The following is a 19701-nucleotide window of genomic DNA, read 5'->3' as shown; positions in this document are numbered from 1 at the left end:
AGGGGACCGGGATGACAGGAATATCTTGGACAGAGACTTCTGCCAAGTTGGGCATGATCTGCAATACCCTATCGCTCGCTACCTTGCCTTTCCAAGGTTAGAGCGGCAGGTTGCTGTCTAATGGCACACCACGAAGAGACAGACTGCAGTAGCCTCCAAAGTCCAAGGCCTTAAATCGAGAAGGAGCTTTTATTGGTGTTTTCATAGTCTTTGTAACTGACTACTGGATTCCCGCTTTCGTGTCTCCTCTTATTAGTTATGGTATCATTCATGGTTGGTTGACTGATTGCTTTTTCCCACAGTTCCGTCCCTTTTTTTGCTGGCTACTGTCGCTAGACAAGGCTTGTCCCAAAATATGAAGGCGTCTTTGCCCGAGAATGCCAAGCTTCATCTCCACTGGAATTGGGGGATTAGGATGACCAGATCGACCGATTGCTTGCATGACGACATTACTTGAACTTTTTTCTTCTTCTCTGTTCCCCTTTTGCTTGGACCTATCGTGCTTTGTCCTTGGACTTGAGGCTCAGCCCGGACCTCCTCGTGAGCTGATGCCATCGTGAGATTGGGTTGTGCAATGAGATGAAATTCCACTGGAGTGGAGAGTTTTACTGGAGACTTGAGAAAGTTTTTTTTCTCTCTCTCTCTCCAATCGTCAGTTACACCATCGTGATTGTATATCCAGGAACAATTGCGTCACTCTTGTCTCATCAATGAGGGCCCCTTTGTTGTTTTAATTTTTTCCCGATTTATATCATAACTGTTATAATGGTTGACACAACGACTCCTGCTTCATAATTGTGGATAAAATTAAATTGTATTTATTACCGATCGGATCTTCATGACCTGTATCAAAGGGACTTGTTTTGGGTCTGATCAAGTCATTCATCAGCACGTTTCGCATATTGACGCGTGCCTGTCAATCACTTGTTTGAGGTGACTAATTTATTGTTAGTCTCTGACTCTGACTGTGACTGTAAGAGGTGGATCTTATTCTTTTTTCTTGTTCTTTTTTCACTGTCTACTAGACTACTTCTCAAACGTGACCTCTTCTTGCCTTGTCCCTGTCCTTGATTGACTTTTGATCACCCTTGGACCTTGATTTATTTAGCAGTCGCTCAGGTCCGAGTCGGACTAAAAACCCGCCCGCTCTTCCCGCTGAAAGTTACAATTTATAGGGGGGTGTGCGTGTGCATGCTCTTTTAATTGGTTCATAACGCGCGCCCTCAAGTGCCGTGTCATTCGAGGATTGGTCGCATGGGCCAAAAAGAGCTTCTTGTTGGTTACCTGACCGAAATCAAGATTATTTCCTCATTACTTGGGTATTAATGAAAAGTTTTTCATCTTGATTGATTGATTCCCGGTTTTCTGGAAGCGATATGCTCCTTTCTTTTGCGCGTGGCTCCTCAGGCTGACTGTGTCTGCTGATGATGACATGGGCTCTTTTACTCTCAAGCAAGGGCAAGGGCTGAGTCATGAGAATCGTCCAGAACAGGTTTCAAGTGTTTGGGTTAGTGATCGTGAAAGAGAGACACGGAACGGAGCAAAAGTCCAAAGGCGTCTGTCTGATTGCATGTCATCCACAAGGCTCATCTCAACTCAACGGCGGCCCCACGGCAGGCACTCGCTCATTGATTCTATCAGTGACATTCTGATAACGGCTGTCAAGGTTGCATGCTGATAGATTTGTAGTTCCAACCCCTGACATGGCTTACCGTGTTATGCCCATAGCGTAATATCCCATACTTTTCGCTCCGGCGGCAGGCAAAAGACCCCGAAGCCAAGTCCAAGCCAGACCTCGGCTGCTCGTTCTGTCTTTCAATCTGACTGTTCCTGTTACAATGTGCAATTCTCACGTTAAAGTCTGGGGTTGACATGTCTGGTCCTGCAGCGAGCCGCATGTTATGCTGATGCTACCTGACGTCGCTGATTCGAGTCTCTAGCTTCTCTGGACAAGCGAGATGAGAAACTTACCAATTCGACCTATCATATCAACTCGCACTTGCAGCATCATCCCTTGCCTCTGCCGTTTCGTGTTTCCAATGCAGACACGTTTTTCAGAGACATTTGAAAGTAAGGACCACATGGCTTTCAGAAAAACCGTTATTTTTGCCCTTCAGAAATGTTCCTTTTTTTCATTGCCTCGTCCTTGTCTGCATTGTCTTTGACTGATGGTGGCTTGGTGGTCTAGGCTCTAACCTGGAGCGTTGCGTTGCGTTGCATCGTGCCCTGTCTTACTACTACTAGTAAAAGGCAAATCTGACAGATCACATTCAACGTGCGTTCCCCCGCATTCTTTCATGTACACTCGTATATTTTGTCGAACCGGGGTTTTTGTTGAACCAAAAACTCGGCTGGGCTAGGCGCAAATTTGCATCAAAGGAGCTTGTCACTTTGTCAGGGCCCGTCCTGCCACGCTGCCTCTACTGCAGGTTCTGCTACAACCAGCAAGGATACGCGTTCTTATGGTCTCTGCTGTATAGTTACGTAGTGGCACAGTCAGATTCGAAATGGTATTCTGAAATAGGTATCCTCTGCAACAATTTCTACTTCCTTTCTCAGCTTACATTCTTCAAGTGAAGGGGTATCATCAAGGAAGGGATCCAAAATTGGCCACTCGGCCGATTTCTGACAAACGAAAATATGTTTCCATCCTCGAGCATCTCCAGCTTTTGCGTCTGTGCGATGCCTGCTCTTGGTACTGTCTTGCCGCTATCCTGTCCTGTTCTATCCCGTCCCGTCCAAATACAAAGACCAACCAGCGCTTGGGATCAAATTCCTATCAGACTGCTGCAGCTACACGCTTTTGGACAAAAGTAAGCCTGCCGTCGTGTCTTATCAGGGGGATTATTCGACCTTGCCGTGCAATCCCAGTACCTGTGCTGAGTGGACAATTAGGACATGGGGGTCGCACACAACTTAAAGCAGGCTATCATGAGCGCTCCAAGGGTTCGTTCAAGTGTCCGTCCACCTTTGAAACCCCCAGCGTAACGGTACACACACAATTGACAAGGCCTGCGTCGGGACCATCGAAGATCCCTTTTCGGCCGCCTCGCTTGGAGGCAGAGGAGAGGCAAAGAGCCAAGACGGCTTGGGGTCGGATGCTGGCGGCTCAAAAAGAGACTGGCAAGACGAGATACCTCATTCGTAAGACACGAGGCGAATGTTTCTTTTCTGTACGGCAACAGTCCCAGAAGAGACTTGTCAGGTTGCACTAGACATGAGCCTCTAGGAAGAGACATAAACAGTCATACGTGGCGAGACTACGGCAGACAGAGACTGGTGATTATAAAGGAGGCGAATCGAAATCGGGATATTGCTGCATTGCATTGAGTTTCTTCTTCTGTTATAGGAGTTTCAAGGAGAATGTGGTTGTCTGTAAGTCTGCCCACTACTGACTACTGCCAGTCTTCACGATGACCCTCATTTGCAGGACAGGATAGAACCGATGCAGCACCTCTGGCAGCTGAGATCGCCACACGGTTGCATTTCTTTGTACGCAACAGTTTGAGGATGTGATCCAATCACCTCTAAGCCACCCCAGACTCTTGTGCTACGCCTCTTGACGTGGGGAACTTTGGACGCTTAGTTGATTGTTGGAGAGAATGAACGAACGACTTATCGTTTATTTGGTGGACGTTGAGTTGCGGGGGATAGATGCCTGTAGCTATGGCTGCCCCGTGGCTGTTGCTGTACCTTGCTAGGCAATGGATGCGGCGCCTGCATTTGCGGCTGCCTGCAGTGCAGTCCTAGACTACCTAGGTAGGGTGATTGTCATGAATGGCATTCCATGTCCGACGTCCCAATTACAATTCTCTAAATTATCACCTTTACCTGTCATTTTGTGTTTTCGTTATTGCATGTTGCATGGTCTGATAGCTAACCGAGAGGAGCTTGTCACAGCGTGCCATGTTGCACTGAACTAAACTGATGGTTGAGGTCTTGGCAGAACAAAGACCCCCTCTTTTGAGTCTCCAGACTTTTGACCCCCGTCAGTCGTTTAATTAACACGCTACATACAACTTACCCCGGATTTCTCCTGGCTTTCTCGGACTCGGCATCGTCGGTGGCTGGAGTCGCCCGTCCGCAGCGGTTTATCAAACTTTACCACTGTCGGTAAGTCAGGAGGTAGCCGCCACGGATACTCCGTGGAATATTATTTAAAATAGCATTTACGTAGAGCATTACGAGTCCATGGGCCATCATCTCTTTGTTTGTTCCAGTAGGCGCTTACGCTAGGAATGGTGTGATTGTCACAGTACCATGGCCCTGGGGCTGTCTGTGCTGGACAACAAAGCCCGTATGTCCATCCAGTGAACAGATAAGACGTTGGCATCTGTTGGTGGCTGACAGAGGGAAGCAAGCAAACATAATCCCTCCGTGACACTCTGAGGTATTAGTCGCTCATCAAGATCCGACTGCTTGGGCCCCAGTCTGCAGTCTGCGGCAAAGCTCTGACGACATTCATCCATTATCTTGAGCCTCCTGCAGGAGGGTACAATACGTGAAGGGATCATTGCATGAAAGGGAGATTATCAAAACAGCTTCTGAGTCTCTGCTATTCATGCATGCATGTTTGCTTTCCAAGCTCATTTAGTTGAAACGCAACTGTTCAGACCACTATGTCTGGTAGAGGGATAGCTTAACGATAGAGTCATGATAGAATATATGTTAATTCAACTCGAGTTAGAAGGTCACACCCCCTCTCTCGTGACCGCTCATGTTCCCCAAGTCATGGAAATATGTACTTGATGCCATGAGAGTCTTCGCAACTTATTTTACGTTTTCCGTTAGGTCGGTTTGGCTTTGGTGCTGTGATCATCTTGCCTGATTACACTCTAGTGCACCAAAGGGAACGCTGCACAGAACAACTCTGCTCTACAGTGATCAAATAGGAGGGTGTCTAAGTTGCGGAGGTGGCGCCTTAGTTGTGATGTGATGTCTTAGTCTCAACCAGCAATGAATGTGCCATGTGACCTTTCGTGTGACGAGGTAGCATCCGTACTCTCTCAGACTCTTGCTGCAGGAACTCGCCTTTTTTCCAGACCCTGGCCAGACTCTTGCCAATATAGTCAATGACATGCTTGACAGGAGAAAAGGGCGCGTTCTGGCCCTTGGCTTGAGCGATGGCGCAGTAGAAGCGAGAAGAAAGGTGAAAGGGGTGGGTGTGCTGACCTCTCACGGGACCATAGTGATGATCTTGTTGATGTTCCATTTCCGTGGGGGATAATGAAGATCTGCGATAGGGGGAGCCGGTCTAGGGTAGTGATAACGGAGCTGGTGCTCCACGTTTTGGCTCAAGACTGAGGATGAAGTCGATCTTGATGAACTACTTGAATTAAGTGCTTGATAATAAAAGATGACGGCGTATAATGCACCTACACATGAGCGGTTTTTCTCTTCTGCTACAAGATTGGTTACTGTATTCGCCAAGGTCTACAATGGTCCAGATTCCATCTTGACCTCACCTTACCTCAGATACTAACATCTCACTAACCTCACTTGAGGACCTTCCACCCACAACTCCGATACATCATCACAAACGACATGGAAAGTGGGTTATGTCATGTCATGGTATGCAATTTACCCAAATATGCCAAATTTCCCCTCTTCACTGCACTTACCTGTCTTCCCACTTGGAGAGAAGCTTCTGCCGCCCAAACTAAACTAAACACGACGAAGACCATGCGATTGCTGCTTCTACCCGAAACCTGCCATACAGCCTGATACCGATCCAGCGCATTCACATATTGTGCATTTCTACCACTTACACTAGGGGATGTAAGCTGTAGGTTTCCGCACCGGTCCGGATGGCCGCATTACACCGAGCCGGAGGACTACCATGGCGGCAGATCAAAATGGATCTAGAAGTGGATTTCACGATTGACCGAAGAGGGTCTCGGTATGGAGTTTCGACCGCAACAACACCAACAATAACCTTGACGATGAGCTGGCTAGAGACAGAGACATGATGCTGGTCTAGTCAATGCACCAGGGAATAGAGTTGAGGACAGGGCCGTTTGTGGTCTTGTCTTGTCTCACTTCGCTCGCGGAGCAACTGCCGTCGATCTCGAATGGAGCTTGACAGCAATAACCTTGACGATGAGTTGGCCAAAGTCAAAGTCAAAGTGTTGATGTAATAGAAATTCCTTCTGCAGGGATACTCGGTTGTTGTCTCGTATCAGAGCAATTGATTGAGTTGAATGGAGCCTGTCTTCAAATGCATCATGTCTTCATTAAACGTTGGGCAGGTAAAATTATGTTTGTTCCCACAAGGAAAATGACAACTAACAATACCAATCACCTGTAAGTGACACATGTCTAATGCTATCTGGATAGAGACGGGCGTGTTCATAGATGCCCATCTCTCATATTAGTTGCCTCCTCAATCTTGCAACTCCTCTGCATAGCGGGGAGAACTTGACAAAATCTTCACGGCCTAGAACCTCGGAGCCAGGGAAGTCATGCAATGCCATCAAATATTGCAGGCGTACGCCCACTCTTCAAAAAGTGTCCATTGCCTGATATGCAGGCTTCAAATGTTCCATTGCGGCTCAGAGATAAGAGCAACCCGAGATCACTACCATAGGATGAACTCAATGCCATAAGTCAATACAAATAAGAGTTACGTAGTGTTATGGAGCTGGGAATACTCAACAGTCATGCATGTATGCTTCCAATGTTAAGCTCTAAGGGCACACCGGCTGAAGTCTTGCTGCTCTGCTGCCACCACATGGATAGAATTCCACAGCAATGTGAAAGGGGGGTATTGGATTTCGAGATACGATTAGAACTGAGACGACCGATGGATACAGTGCAAAAGAACCGCCGAGTCTGACAGTCGCTGTCCCTTACTACACTCCGTTGATCACTGAGACAGCATGGAAACATTGTAGACCAAATGCATTGCCTGACCACTAATACAAGGCTCGTCTAAAGCATGCGCATGGCATCAGCATAGCTACGATCACAAGATAGGATACTAGGACGACTCCAACTATTATCAAGGCCATGTGCTCTTACATCAAACCAGGGGTTGACGGACTATCACATCAGCAGTGAGATATATGATTAAACACTTGTGACTTGGTTTAAAAAAAATAAATCCATTTTTAATAGAATGTAGTTGTATTCGGTAACTAACACGAAGCTCGCCCTCCTTAATCGGCTGTTTAGATCCTAGTCATCCACAGCCCTTTGTCCAGAAACCCACGATGCTAGATCCCCGAGTCTCACAACGAATAACATTGAATGAATTTGGTATAGCAATACTTTCAGACTTGTGTTATGATATGTAAGGTTAGTTCATCCCAGTAATAGCCCGATTTTGACTTTTTGGGCATATGTATATGAGTAGTCTGTGAAAGTTTAACAGACGACCGATTGTTATCGACGGTTGCGTGAGTTTTCGACTAATAACATCCAGTTTACTGCTGACCATCGTTCTTCGTGACACCTGAATCCGCAAAAAATCCGCAAGTCTATTTTGTTAGCTCGAAACCCGAACTGAAAACTGTTCCCGAATCCATGACTTCATCTAAATGAGCTATTGCAGACTGTCTGAAAGGCTCTATCACTGAAAAGACGCCATGTGTGTGTACAATCAACACCATGTACAATGGCAATCGCTTAAGCGCGCGTGATCATGGCCTCACGGTCAGGACCGGTACCGATCCACTTGATCTAGGAGATGTTAGCAAACACGCATGCGAACCAGGAATCCAAAGAATAGGCCTATCTTAACCCCAACAAACTTCTCAATGTACTGAGATTTGTTAGCGTGGCTCACTTATACAGTGGCATATACCATACCTCGACATATTCTCTGGCTTGCTTAAGAAGGTCATAGAAAGACTTTGCACCAGTTGTTGGCTTCTGCCAGCCAGGCATCTCGTGATACACTACTTCGGCGCGCTCCAGGAGGTCGAGGCCAGCGGGGTAGTGGTCGAGTTCCTCTCCGTCGACCTTGTAGGTAATGGCAATCTTGATCGTCTCAAAAGCGACCAGAACATCGAGCTTTGTGAGGTTCAACGATGAGTAAAAATAGCTGGTACTGTCAGTAACATCGCCCCACGGAAAGACGTCACGTGACATACATGGAAGCACTATATTTGGCGATAACGAGGTCGAGCCATCCGTACCTGTGTCGGCGGCCAGTCGATGTTTCCCATTCTCGTCCAATCTCCTGGAGCTTGGTTCCGATCTCACCAGTATCCTCGGTTTTGAAGGCGCCGGACTACTCGGGTTGTATAGCATTTCGACACACCAATTGTCTCGGTGATGCTGGCTGGATTCAGACAAAGGCCACCAATCGTTGTATCAGAAGAAGTTACAAAGGGGTACAAGCCGTACTTGATGTCAAGCATCGGTGCATTCGCTCCCACAACAATGATGTTCTTGTTGTCATCCTGAGCTGCCCTCATTGCCTGTAATTCATAGTTAGCATTCGTCCATCATGAATATTGAAACCACACCACATCTCCCCATTCTCGATATCTGGAATTTTCTAGATACAGCAGGAAGGGTCGAGGGAGAGAACAAGAAAAAAACTTACCCCATTGAGCACCCAGGATAACCTTCATCGTCATGTTGCGTTACTGTAAAATGCGTTGAACACGATGTATGTCGATGTTGTAGGATGGAAAAAAAGGAGCGGGGCATGACGCGGGGCATCATCGGAGCGGGGCAGAAGCTTGCATCACTTGGTAGCACCGGGCACCGGGGATAGATGAATCATTCCAGTGGGCATTAACAAATTTAAGGTACGATACCCCAATAACAGCCAAACAAGCCCCTCTAATTAGAAATTGCGCTCTTGAATTTTTCTTAGTCATTGTAGATGCCAATACGCAAAATGTTGCACTTCCTCGAAACATTGAGTCTACAATTGTTACTAGACAAGTCACTTGGTGAAAACCACCTTTGTTTCTCAATTACTGTGACAACTATCGCCAAGCTCACAGTCAAAGAGCCCTAGCCCTAGATAGGACTATATTATACCTGATGGGACTTCAAGATGCAAAGTGGAGTTGAATGATCAGCAGTTTTGTCTAACTCATTGCAATCAACCAAAGAACAGTCCAAAGAATGATGTGATTTGGGGTCCAGACATCTAGACTGGCATGCTGTGGTCAGAGCAGATAACAGAGACTTGCTACAAATATGTGCTAACCCGGAGCTGAGAAAACAGTGGCAGCAAACTCTTGAATACGTTCCAATCACATGTGATTGCACTTAACTGCTGTGGAATGCGCATGGATTCTTAACTTTTATTGCCTCTTAGTTCGCTGAATTGTGCACCCAAATTGCCTGATAGCAAACAAACTTCCCAAGAATCCGCAAGCCTACTATTCCAATGACTAACCTGACTGGCTGAAGTGGCATGGAAGAATCAGGGACATGGCTCTGTGTTTCTCTATCTTTGAACATTCTTAATCCAACGGGCAGTATGATTGGTCAATGCTGTCAGTTTTTCAAATTCACCTCTGGACCTGCATATCAGAGATGGGCATTCCCTGGTAGTGAAAGACAGTAAACGAGCCTCTTCTTTGCACTTATAAAAAGTCACTTTCAAGTTCACTTTTCCCATTCGAGTGGTGGTTGGGGCAGATAGTGGTCTTGTAAGTTTTAAATGGACGTCACGTGCTGTCGCGTCACAGACGTTCGCAGCTTTTTCCCTCTTTTCCCTTCCGGTCGATTTACTTCAATTTAGCCGCAAAGAGAGAGATGCGCTGACTTCACTTCTTTGCTCTGAATTCTTCACGACAGCTCTCTCTTCCCGTTACTCCTTAACTCGAAAATGCGTAAATCACCGAAATGATGGAATCCCAGTCGCTTCAAGCAGGCAGCAACGAGTCGCAGGATAGTCAGGCTATCTTCGATGCCTACAGGGCCGAGTTTGGCATCGGCAGGGTACGTCGACAGTGCAGCTGAAATCACTTTACACTGGGGTTATCACCCATGATGCACTAACACTTTTGCTGCTTCACACAGTTTAGCAGTCCGCTTTCCAAATTCGGATTGTCTTCCAAAAATGGCACGGATGCTCCAAAACAGATCGCCTCACCCACAAGAGAAGTTGTAGTTCCATCATCGGACCCAACAGTCAACGAAAAAGTGGCATCCGAGGCGGCTGGCTCTCACGACGCGTTAACGGACACGGCGCGTTCAGTGAGACCCGCTTCTGAAAATGGCTATCCGTCGCACTGGGACGAGACAGGGGTGGCACTGACACACTCGAAAAAGCAATGTACTCTAGAGACCAGCATACGAAGAGGCGTTACCCAGGGCCGCGAGGACCGCGTTAACCTGATTGCCGACAGAAGCAAAACTCCAGGCCACGACATTCTCATCAGTCCACAAGACTCCAAGCACTTGCCTGCGCGTCATGACAGCGCGAAGCCGCAAGCAGTGCAGAACGATGCACCCAAGCCTCTAACCAGGAGTACGAAGCCGCCGAATAGCGCTGCAGCTGGCGCCTTACACAAGATGGATTTTTCTCAGCAAACTCCGACCCAGGCCAATTTCGACCGTGATTACAGTGAATTTTGCGATTTTGTACCCTCCAGTCCTGTCGAAGGTGATACACAGTCTGGGTCTCTTGAGCCCAGGCCTCTTGAAGATGACGACACAGGGGCCGTCAACTTTGCTAACTTAAGCGAGTTCGGTCGACCATCATCCCAGGTCTCAGAGGATGCAGGCTTCGAGAACACTAGAGGTGACTGGAGGCATCCTGATGGCACTTCGCAGTTGAATAATGGGCAAACACCGCACCGGCCTAATGCCCCGACTTTCGAGACCCCCGCTGTCCCCAAGAATCCGTTTGCTACGAAACCGAACATTACTGCTCCTCTAGCCGGAAGCCAATTGTTCGGCCAGACGCAGTTCTCCTCGGCTGTTAAACGTATAAGCCCAACGTCGTCACGACCTTCTCCGAAATTATTCAACTCGAAATCGCCAAACCTGATTGAGACGTCACCCCTGAAGAATCGAGCCAATGTTTCGTCACCAACCGATATTCGTACATCGAGCCCCCTACGTCTACATGAGATACCCGAGACCTTATTGACAGACGACCATAGAGACTTGGGGCGAGTGCAAACACCTCTGGATGGCCGGTCCGCTGGTGGTGACATGATACCAGAGTCGCCCCCATCATCAGAACCTACGCCCCGCGCGCAAGCACCCAGGTCCTCGAGCACCACCGAACCAATGTCCCATTACGAACCCATGCAAAAGTCTCAGGAGAGAAAAATACTGGGGTCAATTGTGATTTCTCCTATGAATTCCGATGATGATTCCGACGACGCAATTCGACGGATGGAGAGACGAAAGAAGATTGAGCGGAAAAAGGCACAGGCTGCCGAGGAACTGGGCCGAGTCAGTTTTACACCAAAGATATGGCAAGACTCCACGGGACAGCCATCGAGGAAGAGGAGAAAGCTCTTTGGGGCTGATAACCCGGAAGCGAGCCATGCGACGTCAAATGTTGACACGGATGTTAACAAGCGACAAGACCTGCCCGCCATCGTTGATGATTCCCAGAAAGGATTGGTGGCTTCAAACGAACTTCCTGTTGCATCGACAAAAGCTACTCCTGGAAATAGTGCTCCCGAAAACCACCAGATTGACCATGATGGCGACATGGTATTGGTGGATGCTGATAAGGTTGTTGTGGATGAAGATATGATACCGGCCACCAGTCCAGCGCCATCTCTACCACCTACAGCACCTGTAGAACATCCAGAGCCATCAGAGCCTGAGCTACCTCAGTTACGGATGGACGATGAAGATCTACCAGAAGGGCCAAACAATCACTCTGAGCCCTCATCATTGCCTCCGCCACGGAGACGGACCGCCAGGACCTATGGTCGTGCAGTTCGGCAAAAACGCGGGAATCCTTTCCTCAGCTCTTCCAACTCGGATGGGTTGATGGGTGAAATAGAGCCGAGACCAATGTCCATGTCGTCACCTTTGCACAAGGCGGGTGGAGTTTCAATGATAGAAGAAGAGTCAGAGCAGGAGTGTCAGCCACCTCAGGAGACGATCAAGGTTGATGCGAATCCGACATCGCGGTCCACGAAGATGGCTCGGGATGTTTACGCAAACCTCCCTCCACCAATGACTACTCGCTCACGACTCAGCGGTAGAGCTGGGGCAACTCCAGTAACCCCACTGGCCAGTCGCTCGACTGGTCAAATTTTACCAACATCGTCAAGCTTGAGTGTTTTATCAACGACACCAACCTGTTCTGCCAAGACAACACCCGGAACGCAAGACTCACCTGGCTCTGATCGGCCGGAATCGGTGACTCTTCCCTCTCCAGGAGGCAACCACAGCTTGCGCAAGGGGCATATTCGATTAGGAACAAAGTCAGTGTCGCCTCAACAAGCAGGAAAGTTGAGAAGAATATCGAAACGGTATCCACGTCTCGACTCTGAATCAACCGATGAACTGCACCTTTCGCCAGCTGCAAGCGTGTTAGAAAGAAGTATTGTACACAAATCCAGCAGGTCCTTCAAGCAGAGCTTCGCTTCTGTACCTCGTACAGGACGGCTGTTTGATGGTATGGTGTTTGCACTGTCCTTTTCAACCCAGTTCAAAGCACAAGAGCGTAAGAAGATAGAGTCGAAAATTACACAATCAGGGGGAGCAATTCTCACAGATGGGTTCCAGGACATGTTTGAACAGTCATCCATCATGAGTACTATGAATCCAGTGATGGATGAGGAAGAAGCCTTGAGGCTTACTAAAACAAGTTGTGAGAGCGGGTTTACAGCACTTATTGCCGACAATCATTCGCGCAAAGTCAAATACATGCAGGCACTGGCACTGGGTCTTCCTTGTTTGGCTCCTCAATGGATCATGGCCTGCCTCAACAAGGGTGCTATCGTGGACTGGGAACCATATTTGCTTTGTGCAGGCGCATCTACTGTGCTCGGAAATGCTCTCCGGTCACGAATCTTGACTCCGTATTCGGCGGCTGAAGCGAGGCTGGCTGAGGTTATTGAACAACGACCACGGCTTCTGGACGGGCAACGGGTCCTTGTTGTTGTAAACTCAAAGAAGTCACGCAACGAAGCTAAGGAGCCCTATATTTTCCTTGCGAGTGTCTTGGGCCCATCAATATCGAGAGTCTTCTCGACACAACAAGCTCGAGAATTGTTGCTGGAACATCAGAAAGCAGGAAATCCATTTGACTGGCTATATCTCGATAAGGGTACAGGAACAGTGGAGGCAGTTCTCTCTCCCACGGAAACAACGGGTAATAAGAGACGACGGAAGTCAACACCGGCCCAAGCCAATATCGTGGACATCCGTGTCTTGGACGATGAGCTTGTGATACAGAGTTTGATTCTGGGTCGCATGGTGGAAGAAAACGAAATGTATATTTAGCAAACTTACCAGGGTTTCATTCTTCTCAAAGGCGTTTAAGGACTATTGCTATCTTGGGGATTAATAAGGATCAACTTCTTGGGTCGATGCATTGGATGGCGTTGCAAAGCGGAATCTGAGGGTAAGCCTATAGCTAGTGCAAGTACATACCGTAGCTAGATTACCCCTGGCGTTTATATGAAGCTTTCTTTTCGGCAGCTTGACGGTTTACTGCGATATACCCATTTGTGACAAAAAAACACAAGTTGACATCATCATGTCGTTATATACGTGGGTAGCGTTGAACAGACAGGGCAGATACCCCTAGGGTGACCCCTTCAGTGCCCACTCTAATCCCAAGCTTACGACAGTATCAAGGAAAATTGGGCATCAAATCCTGTTAGGCGAAGTGTTGATGTCCATAGATGATGGGGTTTCGAAGAGACTGCAAAGACGAGATCCAAGAGGTATTGGCTTCACCGAGACGCCAGCAGAGGCTTCGTTTCATTGGAGACCAGATATTCGTCTTCTGATCGTTTACACATGATTTGCTTAAATATTTTAAATAAGTCAGAGTTTGCTTCATGCAAGGCAATTAGTGTGTACAAGTAATGCCGTTAAGATTCAGTCATACAGGAGTCGTTCTTTCTAAGGGTACTACTGCAAATCTAGATATCCATTCTTGCAATGTAGGGGTCTGGAGAAGGGAAGGATTGCTAGGTACCTACGTAATTATGTAAGGCGATCTCGAGAGCCAAGAACCAAACACTTTGCGGGTTGATGCTTTCCATGTCTCGGCCCCGCGATGGTTACTTCCATGTTTACCAACAAACAACCACAATTGTTCCCGTTCCCCCTCTATCGCCACCATCAATCTATCAATCGAATCGAGACTTTGCAAATGTCTAGGACCTGAACTTTCGAACGTTCGAGACTTGGAAGATTTGCCGACAACCGGAGTATGGCCGGCCATTTGCGACAGTGGTATTTGTTAGCGGTAAGTTGTTTAAAAATTGACTTGGCAATTCGATTCAGGGACTAATGAGTCTTACTGATCGTGTAGAATTTGTGTGCTACCACGCAAGCTTTAGAATATTTTACCCGCGAAATCATATGAACAATTGCCTTGTCTGCGGCCGCTTCCGAGAAGTACTTTCAAGTATATTAGCTTCGGGTTTGCTTGTGGTGTACGCGACTATACATTAAACCAGTCCCTGTCGATCGCTACTTTGAGGTCGAGAACATAGTGGTTCATCAGAGCGCGCATTTCTTTCAGAGCACTTGAGCCTTTCCTTGTTCGTTGCTTTATATATTTACACAAGAATATCTCGGCTTGGACTCAACTTGGGCCAGAGTTGATAAACAGCCCTCAAAATGTCTTCATGCCCACCCAAGCTGGTTTCGGAATCAACTCGTGAACGGGAATCTTTCAAGTTTGTATTTCCCTTTATTCACACTTTCCATTCTCGCATGTAGCGGGCAGCCCAAGTTTTGCGCAATCACTCACAGGTTGTTAGGTATGGAGCGTCAATTCTCAACGACATCATAGAGTCGCCCAGTGAAGGTGCATCCCCTCCAGATGCGAATACTCCCACAGACAATGCATTCGACGAAGCCACCAGACAACAAAAAACCTCAAGAGATACTGTCCTCGCATCTCTTGCCCAGTTAGGAATCTGGAAGACAGGCACCGATCGAGCTTTGATTTCTTTATTCGATCGCAATCATCAATACATCGTCGCAGAGACATCGCGGAAATCATCACTTGCTCCAGGGCCGATTCGGTCGACAAACGACCATGGTGAATTTTGGTTGTATCCTGGAACATTTCCACGCCAACTTTCGGTCTGTGATCGGGCTCTTATGGCGCAGAAAAACGATCCTTCTGCCTCTCGAACGGAACTGCCCCTTACTTTGATACCCGACCTTGAGGCTGACGTCCGGCTATCCAAACTACCGCATCCATTGTCAGGCTGTCCTGCTCGTTTCTATGCTGCGGTTCCTATAAGATCACCCGCTGGCGTCGACATTGGTGTTTATTGCGTGGTCGATCCTCAGCTAAGGGAAGCTGGAACCTGGAATAGTAGCGACACCCAAGCTCTGCGAGAGGTATCTTTGAATATTATGAATTATCTCCAGTCAAAAAGTGTGGGCGACGCTTACAGAAGAAGTGTGAGGATGACGAGGGGGATAGGTTCTTTTGTGGAGAAGGAGTCGACAATGGCCGGTTGGAGAGCTCGCGATAGTTCTCCGGCATTTCACGACGACGTGACCAGGGAAGGTGCTTTGAATCACGAGCAACAAGCACTACAAAGATTCCGCGGTATTAGTTTCCAGAAGGAGCTGCCAGTGCATGTGCCGATGCAAGCCAATACTGGAAGCGAAACGACTGCTGTGAGATCTGGGAATGCTGGTCAAGCGAACATGACCAGTGTTTCGTCGGGAGGCCCATCTGCCCAGGAGCCTGAGACCAACCTGAAAGAGAAAGCAACTGCCAAGATATTCTCTCGTGCAGCAAACCTCATACGCGAGGGGATCGAAATTGAGGGTGTTCTGTTTCTAGATGCCAATCTCGAGGCGTCAGCGTTCGACGGAGTGGTTCATGATGGCAGCCATTCGACCCCCGAGTCTTCATCTAGTAGTGACGAGGCTACATCCCAAATATCCGACAAAGAAGAAGAAAGGAGGTGCTGTGGCATTCTTGGTTTTGCCACTTCCACCTCGTCTAGCATTAATTCAGACCCTGCGTCCAAGCTTCATGCCGGCTTGCCAATGAAACTGCTTGCGGCTCTATTGAGAAGATATTCGAACGGCAAAATCTTTAACTTTGATGAAGATGGTGGACTTCTGTCTAGTGGAACATCAGAGGAAGATATCTGGTCATCTGTATCCAAACAAGATGAGCTTGGTGAAAGCTCGGCAATATCTGTTTCCAGCAAAGAGCATCGTCCTTGGTCACGAGCCTCGGAAGGACAGTCGTTATCAAAGGTATTTCCTGGAGCTAGAAGTGTAGCCTTCGTACCTGTTTGGGATCCCAAACGGGATCGATGGCTGGCAGGAGGCTTTGCCTACACTATGACGCCTACGAGGTCTTTCACTATCGAGGGCGAATTGAGTTACTTAAGAGGCTTCGGCATGCTTGCCATGTCGGAAGCTCAGAGACTTGAAGCCCTGTTAGTCAACAAGGCGCAGTCCGACGTGCTTGGTTCGTTATCTCACGAACTACGAACTCCTCTCCATGGAGTCATGCTTTCAGCTGAGTTGCTTGCTGATACCCAGCTGGATGTCTTTCAGGGGAACCTATTGCGTACCCTGGAAACATGCGGTCGGACGCTCACCGAGACTATCGACCATCTCTTATACTTTTCGAAGGTCAATCAAGTCGCAGTCAACCAAAAGAGAGAGCGCCGGGCCCGTAAGTCATCCATCGCCCCTGAGCCTGTCGCAACTATCGCAGCCAGTACCTTCGCCTCTGAAGTAAGATTAGACGCTTTGGTCGAGGAGGTAATGGACAGTGTTTTTGCTGGCCATGTTTTTGGACGTAACGAAGCCCATAAAGTCTGGCAAAACAGCAGCCGAAGCGGACAGTTGGACGCCGAAGAATTGCAACCCCCCAATTCGGACGACTTGACGGGTGGTCGGGCAGATGGCACCATCAAGCACGAAGTTCCACTTGGACACAAAAATCAGGTGGCTATCTTCCTCGACATCGACCCTTATGTGCCTTATCGCTTCCTTGTTGCAGCCGGTGCACTCCGGCGTGTAGTGATGAACCTCTTTGGAAATGCGCTGAAGTATACGCAGCGCGGCACAATCACAGTATCACTTTCTCAGAAGCCGCTATCTCCCACCGACCCGGACAGTAACAGACGAGTAGTCCGAATCTCAGTTATAGATACTGGCCAAGGTATTTCTCCAGATTTTCTCCAAAACGATCTTTTCAAGCCATTTTCTCAGGAAAACCATCTTTCACATGGCACTGGATTGGGATTAAGTCTGGTCAAAAAGATCGTAGCGTCCATGGGCGGCAAGATCTCGATTGAGAGTGCAGTCAACGTTGGAACTACTGCAACAATAACTTTGCCTCTAACTCGATCGAACAATCCGAACTTTTTGCAGGGGCAAGAGAAGAACGAGGCCGATGAAGAGGCTAAGCGGCTGAAAGGGCTACGCGTGCGGCTAATTGGCTTTCCATCAGAGGAGGAGATCAAGTCACAAACAGCAAGCGGTATTCCCATGTCTGCCATGCGGACCATGTGCCATCGGTGGTTGGAAATGGACGTTATTCACGAGTCTTCGAGCCAGCACGTGGCACCAGATATCGTGCTGTGCAACGAGATTGCAACTGACGATCCAGTTCTCACGAGCCCAGAACTTGCCAGGTCCCCTGTAGTTGTTATATGCGCTACTGCCATTACAGCACACAAACGGTCTTCACAGCGAGATACATCCGAGGAACAACGAGTGTATGAGTTTGTTTCCCAGCCGTGAGTACCACCCGATATTATTAAGTTCTCACCTCGCTAACTTACCGCCGCAGCATTGGACCTCACAAGCTCGCTAGAATCCTTCATATAGCATTTCGTCGATGGGGAGACTTGCAAGCTCTATCACCAATGACACCAACGAGAGCAGAGAGGGGTCTCTTGCGTGATTCTCCTGACAAATCGGAAAGACGACCGAGAAGACACTTGGGTGGAGGGGATGCTGTAGCCGATATATCAAACGATGAACCCACGCCGTCAGATTCAGAAACGAAGTCTGCGAAACGCCCCAAGCCGCCAACACGAGCCTCGCCAGCACAAGCACCTCCTGAGACGATGCAGGAACCAGCCTCGGAAAATGAAATTAAAAGCTTCCTACTCGTTGATGACAATCCCATAAATCTTTCGATATTGTGCGCTTACATGAAGAAGCTGAAAAGCAAATATGCTACAGCAGCAGACGGACTTGAGGCCGTAGAACGCTTTCAAGAAAATCCCGACCTATTTAGCTGTATTCTGATGGATATCAGCATGCCACGAATGGATGGGATAGAAGCTACAAAACAGATTCGAGCCTTTGAACACAGCAATGAGCGAGAGCCAGTAGTCATACTTGCCTTGACCGGACTGGCTTCGGCAAGCGCCCAACAGGATGCATATGCGAGCGGCGTGGACGTTTTCCTATCCAAGCCTGTTAAACTTAAGGAGTTGAGCACTATACTGAGAGACCGAGACTTGGTATGAATGCGAAGGAGAGGGAGGAGAGTGCAAAGAAATAGACAACTTAATGAGAACACGACACACATAGATGGGCTGACGGGTTGTTCATAGTCATGGTGGGTGTTGCGGGCACATACATTGGGCAGAAAGACTACAATAACCATTGTAGTATTGTTTTCAATCGGGTTTTATCGAAACTAATATATGATTCTACTTCCAAAAATGATTGTTTACAGCTCGGTATTAGGCGTGTGTATCAGATTATAGCATGACCGATAACATTCCTCGGATCATGACTAACCTGAGGCTTGCCTATATGCATAAGTTTAACATTAAGCTATGAGGAAAGCTGTTGAATTGGCCCGGATGTCTCGGGAGTTCATTGTACTGGGAAAATGGGCCTCGGGGTTTTAGGGTTGACCGAGAGCATTGCATGTGTTCATTGTTTTATTGTCAACCTCTGACTGCCGAAAGGTCACAAGGGCTTGACGCTAGTCAGAGTTGATGGTTCCACTGCATCAATAGCTAGGATCGGTGGGTGTAAGAACATCTCGGGCTTGCTTTGCGTTATGGCCGTAACGTGTTTAACTATCGTGGCATACCTAAAACAGGAGTATGTACCCGCGTCTCTGATGAAGTTATTGAAGTTGGTGGACGCTGAAGTATGTCTTCTTTATGATAAATGGATACTGAGACATAATGAGAACGAGTTGTCTCGATTGTATGATGGAATACTCTACTCGAAATCCATCTCCAACCACTCACGTCGGAAATCGGCAATACTGAGTTATCTGCCCTACTGATTTATTTCGAAGTTAGCTAAATTAGCGTGAATGTCATTCCTCGTGGCAGATTGATAAATATCTTCAAACCATGACGTATATCTGCACGCTTAATAATTCGGAATGATTTTGAGTGTAGACAGCGATGTTGTCTGCACATGAACATAGACGGACATATAGGAAACAAAGATATAATATGTAGCCTAGTCAATAGCTACCCATGAACAAGCATATCAATTACGAATGTATTAGAGCTTAAGCAAACCCAGAGAAATCTAATTAAAAATATCAATACCAAGCTGCCAAGTCAAATGTAAAACATAATACCAAGGTGACAAGGCCGG

General features: G+C 47.7%; 3 protein-coding genes across 3 annotated transcripts; 2 read left to right on the top strand and 1 right to left on the bottom strand.

Moving 5' to 3' along the window:
- Positions 1 to 7626: 7626 nt before the first annotated feature.
- On the bottom strand, positions 7627 to 8585 carry EDB82DRAFT_529514 (adenylosuccinate synthetase; the record flags this gene model as incomplete). The annotated part of the gene is made up of 6 exons (XM_065609207.1): positions 7627 to 7680; positions 7712 to 7762; positions 7810 to 8044; positions 8094 to 8233; positions 8331 to 8410; positions 8552 to 8585. 6 exons carry the CDS (start codon positions 8583 to 8585, stop codon positions 7627 to 7629), a joined length of 594 nt encoding a protein of 197 aa, XP_065463327.1.
- Positions 8586 to 9707: 1122 nt separating this feature from the next.
- EDB82DRAFT_312226 (uncharacterized protein) lies at positions 9708 to 13672 on the top strand. Its single transcript, XM_025737913.2, has 2 exons — positions 9708 to 9909; positions 9991 to 13672. Exons 1-2 carry the CDS (start codon positions 9814 to 9816, stop codon positions 13390 to 13392), a joined length of 3498 nt encoding a protein of 1165 aa, XP_025592726.1. The 5' UTR covers positions 9708 to 9813; the 3' UTR covers positions 13393 to 13672.
- A 906-nt stretch (positions 13673 to 14578) lies between these two features.
- On the top strand, positions 14579 to 18872 carry EDB82DRAFT_312237 (uncharacterized protein). Its single transcript, XM_065607456.1, has 3 exons — positions 14579 to 14804; positions 14889 to 17858; positions 17912 to 18872. Exons 1-3 carry the CDS (start codon positions 14746 to 14748, stop codon positions 18597 to 18599), a joined length of 3717 nt encoding a protein of 1238 aa, XP_065463326.1. The 5' UTR covers positions 14579 to 14745; the 3' UTR covers positions 18600 to 18872.
- Positions 18873 to 19701: the final 829 nt, after the last annotated feature.

The sequence above is a fragment of the Fusarium venenatum genome (assembly GCF_020744135.1).
Source record: "Fusarium venenatum strain MPI-CAGE-CH-0201 chromosome Unknown EDB82scaffold_4, whole genome shotgun sequence".
Lineage (NCBI taxonomy): Eukaryota > Fungi > Ascomycota > Sordariomycetes > Hypocreales > Nectriaceae > Fusarium > Fusarium venenatum.
This window is presented reverse-complemented; position numbering and strand designations above follow the sequence as displayed.